This window comes from Chanodichthys erythropterus, chromosome 18 (genome assembly GCF_024489055.1).
Source record: "Chanodichthys erythropterus isolate Z2021 chromosome 18, ASM2448905v1, whole genome shotgun sequence".
Lineage (NCBI taxonomy): Eukaryota > Metazoa > Chordata > Actinopteri > Cypriniformes > Xenocyprididae > Chanodichthys > Chanodichthys erythropterus.
In genome coordinates this window covers 35,124,743-35,143,210 of record NC_090238.1, presented here as the reverse complement: position 1 = coordinate 35,143,210, position 18,468 = coordinate 35,124,743, and the positions used below count along the sequence as shown (strand labels likewise).

General features: G+C 39.2%; 1 protein-coding gene and 1 long non-coding RNA gene across 2 annotated transcripts; one reads left to right on the top strand and one right to left on the bottom strand.

Moving 5' to 3' along the window:
• Positions 1–232: 232 nt before the first annotated feature.
• On the bottom strand, positions 233–3,352 carry LOC137006895 (uncharacterized). Its single transcript, XR_010892543.1, has 3 exons — positions 3,221–3,352; positions 2,695–2,852; positions 233–780 (listed from the first exon to the last, which is right to left on the bottom strand). It is a non-coding gene; the product is annotated as an uncharacterized lncRNA (long non-coding RNA).
• A 1,035-nt stretch (positions 3,353–4,387) lies between these two features.
• zfp36l1a (zinc finger protein 36, C3H type-like 1a) lies at positions 4,388–9,580 on the top strand. The gene is made up of 2 exons (XM_067367995.1): positions 4,388–4,565; positions 5,955–9,580. The coding sequence occupies exons 1-2, from the start codon at positions 4,509–4,511 to the stop codon at positions 7,017–7,019; spliced, it is 1,122 nt and encodes a 373-aa protein (XP_067224096.1). The 5' UTR covers positions 4,388–4,508; the 3' UTR covers positions 7,020–9,580.
• The last annotated feature ends 8,888 nt before the right edge of the window (positions 9,581–18,468 follow it).

Below are 18,468 nucleotides of genomic sequence, written 5' to 3'. Positions count from 1 at the left end.
GTCAAACACCAGCAAACAGAAACAAGAAGGCAAAAGAAGTCAAAAACACAGGCGAGGCTAGGCAGGATAAGGAACAGAAGGAACGCAAAAATGTGTGTGCGTGAGTGCAGCTTATAAAGGGTCACTGATGGGAAACGTGAGTGCATGATTGGTTCCTAGATGGGGAATATATATATATATTCCCCATCTAGGATCCAATATATATAATAATTTTATTGCTCCATTGCTCTACTTAACATAAATGGATTAAAAATATGGTTTTTACACAATTAGACAACAATGTACAATTCTTTTTTATTATTTGTACAATTATATTATATAAATAATATTATATTTTATTATATAATTTAATGATTTGATTTTATTGATCTATTTAACATAAATTGATAAAACTGTGTTTTTACATGATTATACATATGTCCCTAAAAATCAATCCCATACATTGTCCCAAAGAATACTCTGAAATAATCATTAAAAAGTTAATTTTGGACACAGGGTCTGTTAAATGATAATGTGTGTTTCTGACCCCGCTCAACAGAAATGACTCAGTCTGGGGAGTCCACCCTTCCTCATGAATAACGGGACAGGAAACCTGGTCAGAGAGGAAACTGACCTGACTGACATTTCACATGATAAACTCGAGACAGGAAATTCTATTTCAATAATAATATTTTCATCACTTTACTATTTCCTCTCTTCAAACCCTGACATTTTCCCCAACTACATTTACCTCTGCTCCAGTGTCCTGTTTCCAGCTTCCTTTGGTCCTTTGCTCCAACTCTACGAAAAGAGAGGAAAGGAGGGGTTAACAAATGGATAAGCGCTGGGTTTCAATAGCATAACAGCTAATGTCATTATTTTTAAGCTAGAGGACTAATGCTATTTCCATATCGTAGGGGTCAAAGAGAAGGCCATATAAACCTCGCTTGTTTATATTTTCCGAGTTAAACAGCAGGCATCACTTTCAATCCTGACTGTAAGTGAAGCAGCCGTATTCTGCACACTATATAACTGCTGGGGTACTGTATAAAAACGAGGGAGTGTGAGGAGTTGCATGGGAACAACATGACTGGAGAGCTCTGGTGGTGAACCACTTACGATACTGCGGCCTAACTTTTATGGACAATTAATTTTTTTCTCATTTCAATTGTGCTTAGCCTTTAAAACGCTAGCATTGAGTAGAAAAAAAGGCAAGAGGGACACCAGAATCTGAGTTACAGGAAAAGGCCCCAAGTAAACAGATCTCGAATGAAAGAAAAATATATTTGTCTGAGGGATAGTAAGTCTGTCAGCTGTGGACGTTGAAATAAAAATCTTGAAATCACTCTCCAGTAGAGTCATTCCACGAAACCCGTACCATTTGAGTCCCTCTGACCTTTTTCAGTGTATTTTATCTATTGAGTCACCAAAATATATTTTTAAAAGCTTTTTGTATTAATTGAAATGTCTCCTTTAATAAAGTTTTAAAACATGACATACATTTTATCTTCATATTAGAAATGATTTAGTTTTTTTCAGGTGACACCACCTATTTTGTCATGTCCCTCAAGGCCTTCTATGAAAGTGTACTCGGGATATGAATAAAAAAGGAGAAAAAAGTCCATTCGTTTTGCCATTCCCATAAATATCATCTGTGCTTTTTTGCTGGTAATGTTTTTTTTTTTTTTTTCATGATTATTTATTAAAATCACTCCGTACCTCAGTAACCCCTCAACCCCGTTACACAAACCATTCTCCCCCTATAAAAATAATGAACCGATACTTATGTGACATCATTAATAGGAAGTGACATCATAGAAGTCTTCTGAACAACATTGTGAGCAGACACAGGCAAGTTAGCACCTTCTTTAATAATTATAACTAAATTATGCTGTGAAATTGTGTTTGTCAAGCTGAATGACTCAACCCCGTTACATCAATTAAAGATAGAAAACTATTACTTGTGAAAATTATCTTTGTTATTTAACATTATTCATGATTTCTTCATATCATGCATGCCATGCGCTCTCCTCTTATTCACTCTCTTATTCACTAGATTTAGAGCAGTGGCCAATTTGGGAAAAAAAAAAACACAACCCCGTCACACCTACATTTTTATTTATTTATTTATTTTTGTTATGTTTATGAAAAAGTAATTTAAAGTTAGTTGAATTCTGTCTGAAATGTTCAGAGCAATAATAAGATTTTAGCTCAAATTCTGAAGTTAAGCCTTTGATAATAAAGGTTGCTGTCATTAAAAAATTCCCATTTCAGGCTTTAGTATAGCAAAAGTGTGAGATTTTATGTAACTTTTATATTTGCCATTACTGAATTAGTGTGAGGGACATCTGATTAATAGGAAAATGTTGATTTTATCACAAATACATTTTATAATAATAGTCAGAGAGCTCCCATAGTGTCCACAACTTAAAATAATAACCAATAATAATAGGGATTTGATGCCTGAGATGGGAAAAAAATGTTTTTCTGGAAGTTAAATATGTCATTAATGTTGTGGGTTGTTCAGAAAAGTAATAAATTTTGATAAAAAATCTAAAAATGTGTAAGTCCAAATCGTACTCAGTTATCAGCTCAGTTGTAGCAATAGGGCGGTTAGCAAAGCACATAACTGACGCTTGAAATCTCACACATTTCCCCTACATACTTAAAGATTAGACTGTAAAGTAATCCTGCAAGAGATAATTAATTCCTTACCTCTTACTACCATCTCAAACTCTCTCCATTTCTCAAACAACAGGAGAGAACCAACAAAAGAGATGTAGCCTACAGGAGACTGTATGAAGTGCTCCCTCTACAGGCCAACAGCCCACACTGCGCACACACTCTGAATGGACAGCATTCATTTGCATGATCTGTGGCAAACACATTATAAATTAAAATAAGCAATTATGACATAATAACTGAACTTTGTATAAGTTAAAATAACTTTCTTATCATCCAAACTCTTAAGATACAATCCCTATCATCAAAGTTAGTTGGAAACACTTTGAAATGTAATCTCCACCATTCCCGTCAACCTTCAGTTTTGTCTCTCTAACACCCCGGGGGGGAGATTACTCTGCACCACAGATTTTGTTAAACTCTTCCTTGCATGTAAACAAAATATTTTTAAACGACTGAATTAATAAACTCAGAATAGAAGCACATCTCGCCTACAGTGCTCATGTTAAACGCACTAATAAAGTGTGGTGAAAAAAAAGTCCTTTAGAAAAACATCCACCTCTGGCTGAGAGGAGGGGGATGTTATGACCCCCACCCCCGCTCTCCTCCGCCCCACATAGCCCAGGGCAATGCAGCGTTGTAGCAAACATCCCCAGTCAATCTGTCCCCTCCTCCAACATTTCTGAAAAACTTTTGTCCTAAGTGGTGCTGTTCTTCCTCAGCTGTAACACAAATACAGAATGACTCAGTGCAGACGGAGAGAGCAGTTCTTGCCCTGTCATGGATTGCTGAGGTGGGCTGTGGGAGGGGGTCTGTCCTGAATAGTGTGCACTTTGAAGTTGCCTCAACTGTTTAATTGGATATAAACTCTGTAGCTTACAGAGTTGATGTAAAAGAAAGTGTGAAACTAACATACATGATCCTGAAGCTGTAAGAATCTGTATAAAATATAAGGAATTGACAGAAAAACAAATACTATAGTGTTTTTGAACCATATAGTTGCTACAATTAATATAAACAAATGACCCAATACTGTACTAAGTTTTCTACAACTATAGGGTATATTATACTACAATACACTACAGTTTGCTGTAGTAAAAACTAAAGTAGCCTATACTACAGTATTTATTACAGTTCATCAGTTCACTTTAGCTACAGTATGCTGTAGCATTCATTAACAAAGTGTTGTAAATACTATAATATATACATTATACTACAACTTACTATAGTATTTACTATAAATTACTATAGTATTTTTTAATTCGGGAAGTAACAATGCACTTCCACTGGACCATCAAAAAACAAAATGGTGACAATGAAATAAGGGTTAATTATTTTGAAGCACAACAATAATTGCATGAAAAAAAAAAATGTTTTCCATTAATGTTAGTTTAGTAAATTCCACATTTCCCTTTGTACTTGCCATTTATGTACTCATTTTAGCGACGCATATTTACTAGCAAATATGTGCATGATAATATCTTGAGATGTCACATAACTCTACGCGAAATAAACAATGTCTGACGATAAAGTTTCAGTCATCGAAACAAACAGCTGGACACAATGTCGCATGCACAAGAGCTTTCGCTAACTTTTAAACTGCGTTGCACGTCTGATGAGGGAGAGAGAAGTGAAAACTTCAAAAGTTGGAGCGCGAGAGAAACGCCCATATGTAGCGACGTCTCGTGGCCCCTCCTGCGTTTGGGTTAAAAAGGAAATGCTTCGAGAGGAGCAAGACAGAGGGGGTTCTTATAGGGCAACACAAGTTTACACAACCAGAAACTAGCTTGTTACAATTTAAAGTATCCGATTCTTCTCGCTGTGTTTGATTAATCCTCGATTGGAAGATGACCACAGCCGTGGTGTCGCCTTTCTTCGACTTCAGCGAAGTGATCAACAACAAGGTAAGAAAAAAGTTTCAGCTGGATCAGTTTGTGTTGTGGAATGTGGACGATCAGACTTGCTTTCTAAGTTTGAATGCATTATCTTTAGTCGTTTTAAGTAACAACACACAACAATGACCGCTTGTACCACTCTGAAGTCATCTTTTAAGTCTAAAATGCAGCAATGAACGAGACTTAAGTGCGTGCCAGCGGCTTGCAGCCAGTAAAGTTCCCTCTGTGTTTAGTTTGTTCTGGAGAAATCATGGCTGTGATTTTACAACATCTGGGTAGCTGACGTATAATGTGTCCAGTGGCTCATTTAATGAATGTAAAGTGTCTTAGGTCATGAGACTGCTTTCTCCCTATGTTAATCAGTTGTTTGCCTCCAATGGTTCATTCAAAATGGCCATGCAGTGTGACAAATGAATTGGAGTACTAATATTCTATAAGCTAACTTGGAGAGACTACGTGCATAGCAGTTGTTTTAAAATCGTTTGGCATAGTACCACAAGTATCAACTATACCCCTTGTATCTCTCAGACTGCTTCCTTTTGAACTAAAGATTGGAGCAACCGGTTTCACCACCTACTAAATGAAAATATACTCAAACCTGACCAAAAAAAAGTTTGTTTTGATTGACCTGTTTGGGTGTAAAAACTTGAATGGTGAATCTGGGCAAAGTCAGGGCTGTCCCGTGATTTCATTGAATTGTAACTTTGACTGAGAGGAGTGACTAAGAACCAAGGAAGTCAAGCTGGTGAGATGATCTGAGATATGAGCTTATTTCAGTGGTTAACCTATAATAACTGCAGTTGGACGTCATTTGTCAGTGGAGTTGATGTGTTTTGGTGTGTATCTCCTTCCAGCTGATTGCTGCATAATCCGAAGCCTTTAAATGATTGTATTCGTTGGTGTTTTCGTTGGTTAGATTAGTGTAACTGTGAAAATACAAATGCAAATGGTACATATCGGTGAGACATTCTACGATGTAACCAAATATTCAAACCAAACGTTTATGCAAATCTGTTATGTCTGTAACGTTTACGACCCTGTCTTTAGCAATCTGTGTAGTACTGACTCAGAGATAAATCTTCATATGGAAAAAAATGCTAGTTTGTAGGGGTTTCGCACATGACCGGGTTCTCAATGTTCAGAGGTCTGCAGACAGACCTAGTCTCACATTCGATACTGTACGAGTTGTTAGGTTTTTACTCGTATCAGACACGCGCAGCAGTCTTTGCTTTTCTAAAGCAGTCAAGCGTTCCCTTAGCGGGAATCAAGCCAAACTAGCTATTGTTTAGGCCTGTATTTACTCAAGGGTTCAACATGAAGCCAGTGCAAAACAGTTGTGGCTTTCAAAAATTGAATTCAGTGTTGTCATTTTCTCTCTTTTTGTCTTTTCTTTTGTAGAACAAAATGCTGAACTACAGTAACAACATCCTCAGTACTCCGCACCCTGTCTCAGTCCCTTGCACAGGGCCAAGTTTGCCCATCTCCAACCCCACTGGGTGCCTGCTGGACAGGAAGGCTGTGGGGACACCCTCCACTGGGGTTTACCAGCGCCGGCACTCCATCACTTCGCCTAGCACCAAACTCAACCAAAACCAGTTCTTGAACATTGCCAAGGCAGATCCTTCCCTGCTCGGCTCAGGGACGGGAACCACCGGCAGCAGCAACAAAGAGAACCGACTTCGAGACCGCTCTTTCTCAGAGACGGGGGATCGCCTGCTACAGAAGTGTTCGGGCCCTGGAGGCCCCAACAGCCAAGTCAACTCGAGCCGTTACAAGACGGAGTTATGCAGGCCATTCGAGGAGAACGGCGCCTGCAAGTACGGTGACAAGTGCCAGTTTGCCCATGGCATTCATGAGTTGCGCAGCCTGAGCCGCCATCCCAAGTACAAGACAGAGCTCTGCCGCACCTTCCACACCATCGGCTTCTGCCCCTACGGCCCACGATGCCACTTCATCCACAATGCAGAGGAGCGCCGCGGACCTCCTCCAACCCCGTCCCCCCTTTCGGCCTCCAACAAGATGGAGAGGCCACGGCTGCAACACAGCTACAGCTTTGCGGGGTTCCCCAGCTCTGGAGGCTTGCGGGACAGCCCCACCTCGGTCACCCCTCCACCTATATTTCCCCCTGACGATCTGCCCGAGTGGCCTAGCAGCAACCCCTTCACGTATTCCAGCCAGGAGCTGGCCAACCTCTTCAGCCCAGGCCTGGGAAGTGCACCTTTGTCCTGCTCCGACCCCTCCACCCAGGCGCCATCTTCCCCAACGACAACCCCTTACTACTTCAGGGCCATGTCAGAGTCTCCCCAACTCTACGAGTCTCCATCCAGTCAGCCAGACTCGCTTTCCGACCAAGAGGGCTACCAGAGCAGCTCGAGCGGAAGCCTGAGCGGCTCCGAGTCGCCGGTCCTCGACACCACCCGCCGGCTGCCCATCTTCAGCAGGCTTTCCATCTCTGATGACTAAAGCACACTGAGCCAGACCCCATCCCCCTTTCCACTGCATGCAGCAGTCTTGGGCAGAGAGGATGAGACGCTAGCACTCCCTCTACCTCTCGCCATTTCTCCGGCCCCCTAGAAGCCGTAGACTTCCCTCCTCGAATCACCTCCGCTCTGAAAACCGATGCAGTGAATTAAGGGATCTTTCTCTTTTTTTGAGTACTCTTTTTAACCAGAACAAGCTAAAACTCTCCCAGCCTCAACTCGCAGAGCCCCTGCTATGTTCTTGGTGTGACTGTGCCAAACACGCAGAGTAGGAAGTGGATTAGCGAAATGCTAATCGTGAGAGGTATGAGACCGTTGTGCCAGGTGCCACAGCTGCAGTCAAGTGTAGCGGAGCCTGTGGCACGGTTAAGGGAGAGATCTGCGCCCTTCCCCCCCTCACAAATTACCACTCTTCTCAAGGACACTCTTTCATAACTAACTAAAGTTCACAAGTGTCATGCTTAGACCTTTCACAACTGTCTATGTAGACTGGCTTAAAGCGAAAAGAGGAAAAGAATATGAAAAAAAACAAGTGCCTGGGGTTAAGTGTTGGGGTGAATGGACCACTGTTTCTTTTTATCTTTAATATATTATTTTTTTCGTTCCTTGTGGCCTAATTATGTAGCTCTTGTTTTGAGTGTGTGCTCTCCCTGCCTTGAAATTGCAGATTACAGCAGTCTGCTGGAAGGACTTCTCTCATAAGGGTTGAATGAGAATGGAGCTCTGGAATATATCGGGCACATTCAAATGTTCAATTAGGTGCTATGTGCTCCATGTCTCGCTTACAGCCAGCACAAAACCCTGAGATGTCGCCACTCAAAAATGAACAATTCCTTAATTTTTGTTGTTGTTTGTTGTTTGTTGTTGTTAGTGCCCCTTTTTCCCATTAGTTGCTGGTTACTTAACGTTTGTTGGGAAGGGAATCTTGTTAGTAAACCTTAAAGACAAACTCTTTTTTTTTTTTTTTTTTTTTTTTCTATCCCACCTCAAAACGCCGCCTTCCCTCGGTCCAATCGGCAAACAGAGGGGGAATTCCATCATTCCCAAGGTGCAGTTCAGCCTCCTGCAGCTTCACTTTAGTTCTTCATGCACGTTTCTGTTTCTTTTTCTTTTTTTTCTTTTTCTTTCTCCATAGATTCTGCTCAGAGGAGCACTTTTGTAATTTCGTCATCTTTCCACTTCTTGGTTTTGATTTTTATTATGGTCATTGTTTATTATTATTATTATTATTATTATTATGGTTATATTATTGTTATTGTTTGAAAACCTTCCAGAACAGAAGGTTTTGCTTGTCACTGCTTATTTAACTTATCAAAAACATATTTATTGGTGATCATATGCATTTTTTTGTTAATTTTGTTTGTATTTATCTTGATAATGAAACGATAGAATATATTTTCTTTTATGTTAAATTATGATCTTCTGTATTAATCTTAAGATTGTGAAGACTTGTCAGCTTTCTTTTTTCACAGTTTAATATATTGTACTACAATGACTTTTGTTGGCAACTACACTTAAATGAAACTTAATTTAAAGCAAAAAAGCAAAATCAAAAAAATCCTCTGCATTTTGATTTATTTATTGTAGATTTATTGTCATTCCCTTTTCTCAAATATTTGACTGCAAAATCAGTACTACCAAACAATCGTTCCTAGATAATAAACTCGCATGTGCATCAGCACAGTTATTTTTTTTTTTAAAATGAACAGAAAAAAATACTATCCACTTTCATACTTTTTTTTTTATTTTTTATTATTATTATTATTATTATTTTGGGAGGTGAGATTAGTTCCTACTTGAGTGCCCAAGTGAACTTTTATTATGCTGGTGAAAAATAGTTTCACCAAAGCACAAAATGTTGCATTTTTGTTGTGAAAAACAGACTTGGATTACAAATCCAGTTTACTGAATGTCTGAGCCTGGTAATAGATTTGAAAACCATATGGAACAAATGATCAACACAATATTTTTTATTATTTCAGATAAATGAGTTGATTCAAGATGCAGGAGTTTTGTGGCCTTAAAACACAAGAATCGCATTTAAATACCACCATGAAGTGCTTTTTTTATTGTTTCGATTAGTTCGTTACAAAGGTTTAATGATGTTGCAGGTAATAAACCTCCAGTGTTAAAGCAGTTTATTAGGTTATGGGGGTGGATATGATGCATTGTAGGCAATAATTATGACCTATTGGGTTGAAGTTCTACTGGAGCTTCCAGCCTATATGTAAAGTGCCTCTTTACACATTCCATAAGCAAGCATTCTTTGCCTTAAATAAAGCTGAGATGCTATTTTTTAATGACTTATTGCTTGTATCCTCAGTGGTTTAAGCAATGATTGTCCAAGTTGGTTAACAGTATAGACACAAAGAAAGTATCTGAAGAGTTGAATGTATTTTTTTTTTTTTTTCATATAAACAGCTATTGCTGTTCACTACAGTAATTTCTACGAGTTTATATAAGATTGATCTCTCTTTTGTAATGACTGATTGCAGTTAAAACCAATAAAAACCCATATTTTTGAAAAAAAAAAAGTTATCTGGAGTATCATTTCATGCAGTAGTATTCATCTTGTGGTCAATGCAAGGAGATGGATGACTTGGAGCAAGGAAAATGATAGATGCTGTCAAATGCTATTAAAATGGAAATAACCAATAATATCAATGACCGTAATCATGTGTGTATATATTGCAGATGGTTTTGGCTATGCATGTTACCAAAATGTCTTTAGAATGTCTCGTTCCAAGCTCGACTGAATTATACTTAAACTGACCACTGAGGAGGAGAGAACACAAACGCATTTGGTTAGGACAGTAATTTTCACAGAACCCCAAATTCTGGATCATTATGGCTTTGCTAATCTCTGGATCTGGCATCTGAGATGCATATTAACAAACCATTTGACCCAAGGTTGACTGTCATGAGGGAGTTTCTATGAGGAGTATGGTCATTGGTAGTCTAGAGAAGGATTGATGGGGTACTGACCTGACTGTGGTCAAACTCCATTACACAGTTTCTAATGGGAAATCTGCTTCCCTGGTTTCTGCTGAAGTGGTGATGAATTGGGTGAGAGTGGAGGAGAGATCTAGGAAGTCATAGCATGACACATTACATCAGGGCAACCGTTAGAGGCTGGCCGTTATGTAACTTTGTCCTCAAACAGATTAAGTTAACTGAAAACCCCCTTATAACACAGACAGTTGCTTTGACATCAGATCGCTCAGATTTAGGGGCAATTGCTGGTTTATTGTTTCCTTATATTAAGTCTTCCTAAACATCAATGGGCAACCTTTTTTCTCCAACATTTGAATAAACTATATTACAAAAGAAAAATAATATATATATATATGTAAGGCAAATTTGATACCACTTCTCAGTATATACATAACTACACACTTAAAGGGATAGTTCACCCAAAATGAAAATTCTGTCACCATTTACTCACCCTCAAGTTGTTCCAAACCTTTATGAGTTTCTCTATTCTGCTGAACACATGCTGAATAATGTTGGTAAACAGACAGTTGATGGGCCCCATTGACTTCTATTGTATGTGGAAAAAAAGATACTATGGAAGTCAATGGGGCCCATCAACTGCTTGGTTACCCATAATCTTCAAAATATCTTCTTTTGTGTTCAACACAACAAAGAAACACATTTAGAACAACTTGTGGGTGAGTAAATGTTGACAGAATTTTCATTTTTGGGTGAACTATCCCTTTATGTCAGTCTTGTATACTAAAATGAAATCAAAAATATCTGGGGGGGGGGGGGGGGGTGTCTGGGATCGGGCCAAATTCCAAACTTGGAGCCCTGTCCTCAGACAGCATGGCAAATATGCATGTTTAATACTGTATCTGATTATATGTAAGTGTGAACTCATTAAAATAAGTTTGTGAGGTTTAAAAAAAAAAAAAAAAGATAGATACTTTCTGGTTGTCAAACCTTAGTGTTAAAGGGTTAGTTCAACAAAAATGAAAATTCTGTCATTTATTATTCACCCTCATGTCGTTCCACACCCGAAAGACTTTTGTTCATCTTCGGAACACAAATTAAGATTTCTTTGATGAAATCTGAGAGCTCTCTGTCCCTCCATAGATAGCAATGCAATTACCAATTTCAACGCCCAAAAAAGGTAGTAAAGACATCATTAATTTTATGAAGCGACGAGTCACAGAAGAGAAGAAATTGTTGAGTAAAGTTGTTATTTTGCACACAAAATATTCCCTTCACTTCAAAACATTAAGGTTGAACCACTGCAGTCACATGGACTATTTTAATGATGTCTGTACTACTTTCTGGGCCTTGGAAATGGTAATTGCATTGCTGTCTATGTGGTTTCGAAAGCTCTCAGATTTCATCAAAAATATCTTACTTTGTGTTCAAGTCTTACAGGTTTGGAATGACATGAGGGTGAGTAATTAATGACAGAAATGTCATTTTTGGGTGAACTAACCCTTTAAATGACCATAATGAACTACATCTGTGGGACACCTGTGTAAACTGTGGGAACTGACTTCATCTGCTAAAAATAGCATAATTTGTTTATAAAGGCCACTTGGTTACTTTCTTATCTAATGCAATGACATTAGGTGTCCAAATGCTTTCTGTAGCCTTGTACAGTACATAAATACTCAACATATCTACCAGTGAAGCAGAGCTCAATACATGTTTCACTTCTTGCCACCCATGTCTACCTTTCACAACAAAATAACACTCAAATATGTTCCGTGTTGCCATTTCCATTGTGCATGTGATGGAAAGAACTTCACCAGTTGCTTGGTATGTTCTGTCAGGTATACCTATATAAAGAAACCCTCAACCTCCCCATGTTTCCTTCACTGCACTCACAATCTCCACCCTCGTGAGCGAGGCCACATCCTGCAGCACTTGTAAAATGTGCCTGTAAACATATAGGTACTCTATGTGTTCTCATCATAAACAGGAAGCAGCACTCTGTTTCGCTTGCAGTCGCGGCTGGAGAGAGAAAGCGGGTACGGCCCGGAAAGCTCATGTGTGGCTTCTGTAACAAACCGTCGCCGTTTAACCTGAGGCTGTGTATCAGGGTTGAATAACACTCTAGACATTCTAATTTCTCTATCAGGACATCCTGGAATGGATTGCTATTTCTGAGCAGAGCAAACAGAAAAAAAACAAATGTGCCAGTTCTGCCCTTTTCTGTATCAGCTGAGCATGTGTTTGTGTACATGTGTGTGTAGCACGAGTGGAAGGCCAGGGTCAGTGATAACTTCAGATTGAAGAGTAACCTGTTTTCTGTAGGGTAAAGGGGTTGTCCAATATTTGCAGACCATTACACTACTGAGACATTTTACCAGAACAATGAGGAAACATGTCTAAAGTGTATCAACAGTGTTACTGTAAAGCTGAAAAATAACAAGCTGGTTGTGTCATAGACAAATTTTCCAAGGCCCTGTAGGCATGCAACTGGTTTCAGATTACAACAAAAACACCTGAGGATAGCAATTATCATAGCAAAAAGCTAAAAACCACTCAGAACATCTTGGAAACTGAATAGAGATGCCTCAGATAACCCCCTAGTATTGTGATAGAATGTTTTGCACAAACAACCCCCCCATTTTCTTTATGTACTTTCTGTATTCTTTGAGCAGCTTGTCCCATTTCAGCTCAGTTATGACAATTACAAGGTCCACCGATAGTAATTCCACTACATGTGAATACTTGTGAAGTTTAAAAGATTAGTTCACTTCAGAATTGAAATTTCCAGATAATTTACTCCCAGTCCCCATGTCATCCAAGATGTATATGTCTTTCTTTCTTCAGTCGAAAAGAAATTAAGGTTTTTGAGGAAAACATTCCAGGATAGTGGACTTCAACAGTTACCAATGGGTTGAAGGTCCAAATGTCAGTTTCAGGGCAGCTTCAAAGAGCTCTACATGATCCCAGACGAGGAATAAGAGTCTTGTCTAGCGAAACGATCAGCCATTTTCTAAAAGAAAAATAATAATAAATTATATGATTTTTAATGACAAATGCTCATCATGCACTAGCTCTGTGATGTGCCACACATTACATAATCACGTTGGAAAGGTCACATGTGATGTAGGCGGAAGTACCGATCCAACGTCTACAGAGCAAACATGCAAAGACTAAGTCAAGTCAAGTCAAGTCACCTTTATTTATATAGCGCTTTTTACAATGTAGATTGTGTCAAAGCAGCTTTACATTGATAACTGGTACATAATTTTGGCTGCACAGCAGCTCTTAAAGAATAGTGTCAATGCAGGCAGATCAAAGCACTGTTGAATAAATGTCAAGAATACTGTTGAATATCAAATCTCAAGTCAAATGTCAAGTGTCTCCAACTAAGCAAGCCAAAGGCAACAGCGGCAAGGAACCCAAACTCCAACAGGTGACATCAGGTGGCAAAGTGGCAAATAGGTGTTAAAATGGAGAAAAAAACCTTTGGAGAAACCAGGCTTATTCGGGGGGCCAGTTGTCCTCTGGCGAACAGTGCTTTGTTACGACTCAGGATGCTATCATAAGTCTGATAGTATCGCAACATTCAAAGTATTTATTTCAGTTCCATCTAGTTGAGGATCAAGTTCCCCTGGTAAAAATCACATACTAGGGGCTAAATATCATGCTATTTGGGGTCGCATCAACCCACGGACATGAAAAACAACCCGCAGCAACAGTGTTAAGGTAGCCCCATTTCTCCCACGGACTTGGCAACGCTGTTTATTCCTCGTCTGGGATCGTGTAGAGCTTTTTGAAGCTGCATTGAAACTGCAATTTGGACCTTCACTCAGTTGTACCCCAGTGAAGTCCACTATATGGAGAAAAATCCTGGAATGTTTTCCTCAAAAACCTTCATTTCTTTTCAGCTGAAGAAAGAAAGACATAAACATCTTGGATGACATGGGGGTGAGTAAATTATAATTCTGAAGTGAACTAATCCTTTAAGAACTTATTCAAGAACTCCCACCCAGGACCAGGAGCATCTCCCCCTGACTACTGATCCTGAAGTGGTACAGTTATACAATCCTCTGGTCATGAATATTAACCTTGGCCCCCTGGCTGTTTCCATAGTCCATCACACGGTTTCTTTTACCTCTGCAGAGCAACCCCTGACCTATACAAAGAGCAGGAGAGTTGACAGAAAAAGGTGTTAGGAAGAAAAGATCTCGAAAACTGTGCGGTTTGGAAAGGTTTCAACATGAAGGTGAGATGGTGGTAGAACCAGGTGCAAAGGAAAGTGTGGTTGTGACTGCACCCAGCCACTGGGTTCTATTTGCAGCATTTCCCTGGCTGCTGAAACAGCACAATGTAGCGTAAAGTAGAACAAGTTAGATAACTAAAACTGAGCTACTTAACCCTGTCATATCTCTGATCTGTACTGTGCTTACTGTTTGAGTTGGATCTAGTGTAGGACTTTGGAAGTGTTGAGATGAAGGCAACAGACAAACTGCACTCTCTGCTATTTAAACACTGCAGCTTTCACTGAAGGACAGAAAAGACATAGTAGATGTCCGATGTGATACTGGAGGACAACTGCTGAGGCTGATATGAGAATCTATTCCCAAAAACGTCAGAAATAGCAACACCCCCTTAGCTTAAGGGGGCTTTTTTGCCGTTGTTGTTTTCATTGCACTGGAGGCTGCATATATTAACACCTTAACTTTGACATTTCACATTTCTGTCAAAAGCATCAATGTATAGTGAGGGAAATGCATATGTGAACATTTGTTTGATTTTGCTTTTGACATTATACAAAGGTGAGAGTGATGACGCACAATGCGTCTGAAGCTCCAAACCACCTTTCTTTCATGTCCTTCCTGCCTCATGTTCTCAAACCAGTTTAGACCCCAAATAACCAATTATTGTCAAGGCCTTGATTGTTTTCTCTCTGAGAAACCACACCATTTGCTTATTCCTATTGAAAGCAATGTCCTTGCAACTAGATTAAAACTGGAAGCAGATTTTAGTTGTACTAGGTTGTCCATATTGACTGAAACTTGATGTCAGTTTTATGTAATTCAACTTTGGTGCACATGAGCGACAAAACTATTGGCGCTGTAATGTAAATGTGACAGAATAGACAGTGGACATGACATGATCCACAACCATCACCTCTATTAACTCAATTAAGTGTGACTAAACCATAACAGGGAAAGTAGACAGGTTGGCGTGGTCTTAAAGGTCAAACTCGAGACAGTGGGTGGCTCGAAACCTGGTCTTTTTGAGTGAGCATGTGTGGGTAAAGGTGACGACGACAGAGTAAATGAGGACACTGAGACCCTCGTGTCAGGCCAGAACTGTAACTGAATATTACCAAAGCTTCATGATTCAACAAGAGTTCCAAACTCAGTCTGGCTCCATCAGAACATTCCAGCATTACCTGTGTAAATAAAATACAAAAGGATAATTTAGGGAGTCATTTAAATTTCATACAAGTCAAAGACTCCAGACGATAATTTACACTCTAAAAAAGGCTGGGTTAAAAATAACCCAAGTTTGGGTTAAAAAAATGGACAAACTCAGTGATTGGGTTGTTTTAACCCAGCTGTTGGGTTAAATGTTTGCCCAATGTGTTGGATAGTTTTATTTAACTTAAATATTGCATTAAAAATTACTATATGTCTGGCTTAAAATGAACCCAATGTATGTTGGAAATTAACATTTATTAATAAGTTTAATTAATAATAATTAAACAATAAAAATGTATTACATTTTTTAACTCATTAATAAATGCTCACCTTTTGATTATTATTGTTGCCTCTAGTAATTATGCGTCTGATTTCCAATTTCCAATCTATTTTGGGTTCATTTTGAGCCAGCCATATAGTCATTAAACATTAGTTGGGTTAAATAAAACTGCCATATTTGTCCATATTTAACCAAACTTGGGTTGTTTATAACCCCTCATTTTTTAGAGTGCAGGTTGTTCAAACATTTAACCCAACTACTGGGTCAAAACAACCCAAACATTGGTTTTGTCCATATTTTACCGAACTTGGGTTGTTTTTAACCTAGTATTTTAAGAGTGCAGGTTGATCAAACATTTAACCCAGCCACTGTGTTTCTCCATATTTAACCCAACTTGTGTTATTTTTAACTCTAGAATGCAGGTTGATGAAACATTTAACCCAACCACTGGGTCAAAACAACCCAAACATTGGGTTTGACCATATTATATTAGAGCACAGGTTGGTTAAAAAAACCTAAGTTGGGTTAAATATTGACACATCCAGCATTCGGGTTGTTTTGACCCAGCGTTTTTTAAAGTGTATAATGTTTTATTTTCTTTCTAGCTTTGTCAAACATTTCAGAAAAATTTCACCAGCAGCCATCTATAAGCTTTGTTTCAGGTTGCCATCTGTCTCCTGAGGGCAATGAAACCATTCCACACACACTCAGGCTCCAACATGTCAGAAAAGAGTACAGGAGACCAATGATCTGCTTATCTTCTGGCAAAAACCTTAAGTAAATACCTGAGGGGAAATATTGCTTTTGCTCCGTTCACACACTCACACACGCCCCATATAGTTCTTATCCACGGTGGGACCTTGAGTAAGCACTAAGAAATGACACACTCCGATAACCTGCTTTCTCAAAATAATCCACGATAACATTGTTGTAACAGACAGACAAACGAAGAACTGATAGGAGCCTTATCTTCTGACTGGTTCAAAATGAGTCATCAGTCTGCTAAGGGCACTATAAAAAAGTGTTTGCAAGAAAATTCAAAGAAAAGGACTTGGATTCGGGGTTCATGAATGAGATATGATATGGGAACAGACAATGTTGAGATGTTCAATTTGTGGTTTGCAGAGGTGATTTGGATAGTTAGTGAGACTCTCATGTTTCACCACAACTTCATCTGGCAAGATAGTGACAACTGAAATGTGTGAGAAAGCACATGTAGGCCAAAATGATACATGCACACACACACACACGCACAAAATGCCTGAGGAAAAAACTGCTCCTTTATCATTCAGAACCTACCATCAGAAAAACCTACCTAACCTGAGATTGCATTGGTAAATCTCCCCACAGATTCTCAGAGGCAATGTTCCAACAAGATTAGGGCTAAATGAAACCAGTCGGGCCTGTTCCTTCCATACCCCTGTCCTCCAGGCATGCTAACTTGCTCAGACAAAGTGCGCACACAAACACAAACGTTCTCACCTTGACATAAACACGTGTACAACAAACCATAAAATCACTCCAACACAAGGCAATACAAAGTAAGCCTAGCAACACAGACACACAGAGAGAGAGAGAGAGAGAGAGCATACTCTGTGTCTTAGGTGATGGGACTCAGAAATGTCACATTGAAGGGATGTGGAAACACTAATAAAGGTCATGTTTCAAAAATACAGTTTGGGCAACCACAGAAAATTCTTTTTACTTTATTGAACCACTTCATAACCTTCATTCGACGCATACTACGGAAGCTGTTGAGGAACCAGTCACTAGATTAACACCTTCAGATGATGGGTTTTCGCACCCACAACTTCTGGTGGAAATTCACATATTCTTGACCCTCTGAGTACACACAAATAAAGGAGGACTGAGATATGTTGCTATTTTTGACTGTAAATGAGATGGACAAATGCAGTGAGCAAGCAAAACGTGATTGAATATATTATATCTGTTTACTTAGTTTTCACAGACTAAACAGGAACTCGCTTCTCCGGTTTTCAAGCAGGATTACATTTACAGGATTCAGCTTCACACACTGCAGACCATCCTACATCTAATTTAAGGGTATTTCATTATGATTGACTACTGTTTGATGGAAAAGTGTGGGTGTTTTGTTAGCAAGCACACATGTTCGCAGCTGTACGGGTGCACTAAGACATGCAGTCACGCTCCTTTGGAGGCAAACACAGGGTGAGGATGGTGTGCTCCATTGTTTAACAAAGAAGAGCTGTTTTTAGGGCCGCTGGAGAAAGGAGACTGAGGAGGTTAGAGGAAGAGCGGCACAATGAAACTCAGAGAGATCTGTAAATCACTGCTTAAATGATCCACCACCTGTTTGTCTCTCTCTCTCTCTCTCTCTCTCTCTCTCTCTCTCTGTGTGTGTGTGTGTCCACCCTCCTCACTCATCCAGCCAGTTTTAAGACACTCTACACTTTAACCTGAATGACACAATAGCTCTGTTCCGAAACATAACTACAAGAATGTTAGGCATTAAAGGGTTAGTTCACCCAAAAATGAAAATTCTGTCATTAATTACTCACCCTCATGTCGTTCCACACCCGTAAGACCTTCATTCATCTTCTGAACACATAATAAGATATTTTTGATAAAATCTGATTGCTCAGTGAGGCCTGCATTGACAGCAAGATCATTTCCTTTCTCAATGCCCAGAAAGCTACTAAAGACATATTTAAAACAGTTCATGTGACTACAGCGGTTCAACCTTTATGTTATGAAGCGACGAGAAT

Coding starts and splice junctions, on each gene's coding strand:
- zfp36l1a (XM_067367995.1), top strand. CDS start 4,509: ATGACCACAGCCGTGGTGTCGCCTTTCTTCGACTTCAGCGAAGTGATC. Junction 4,566..5,954: donor GCGAAGTGATCAACAACAAG/GTAAGAAAAAAG, acceptor TTTCTTTTGTAG/AACAAAATGCTGAACTACAG.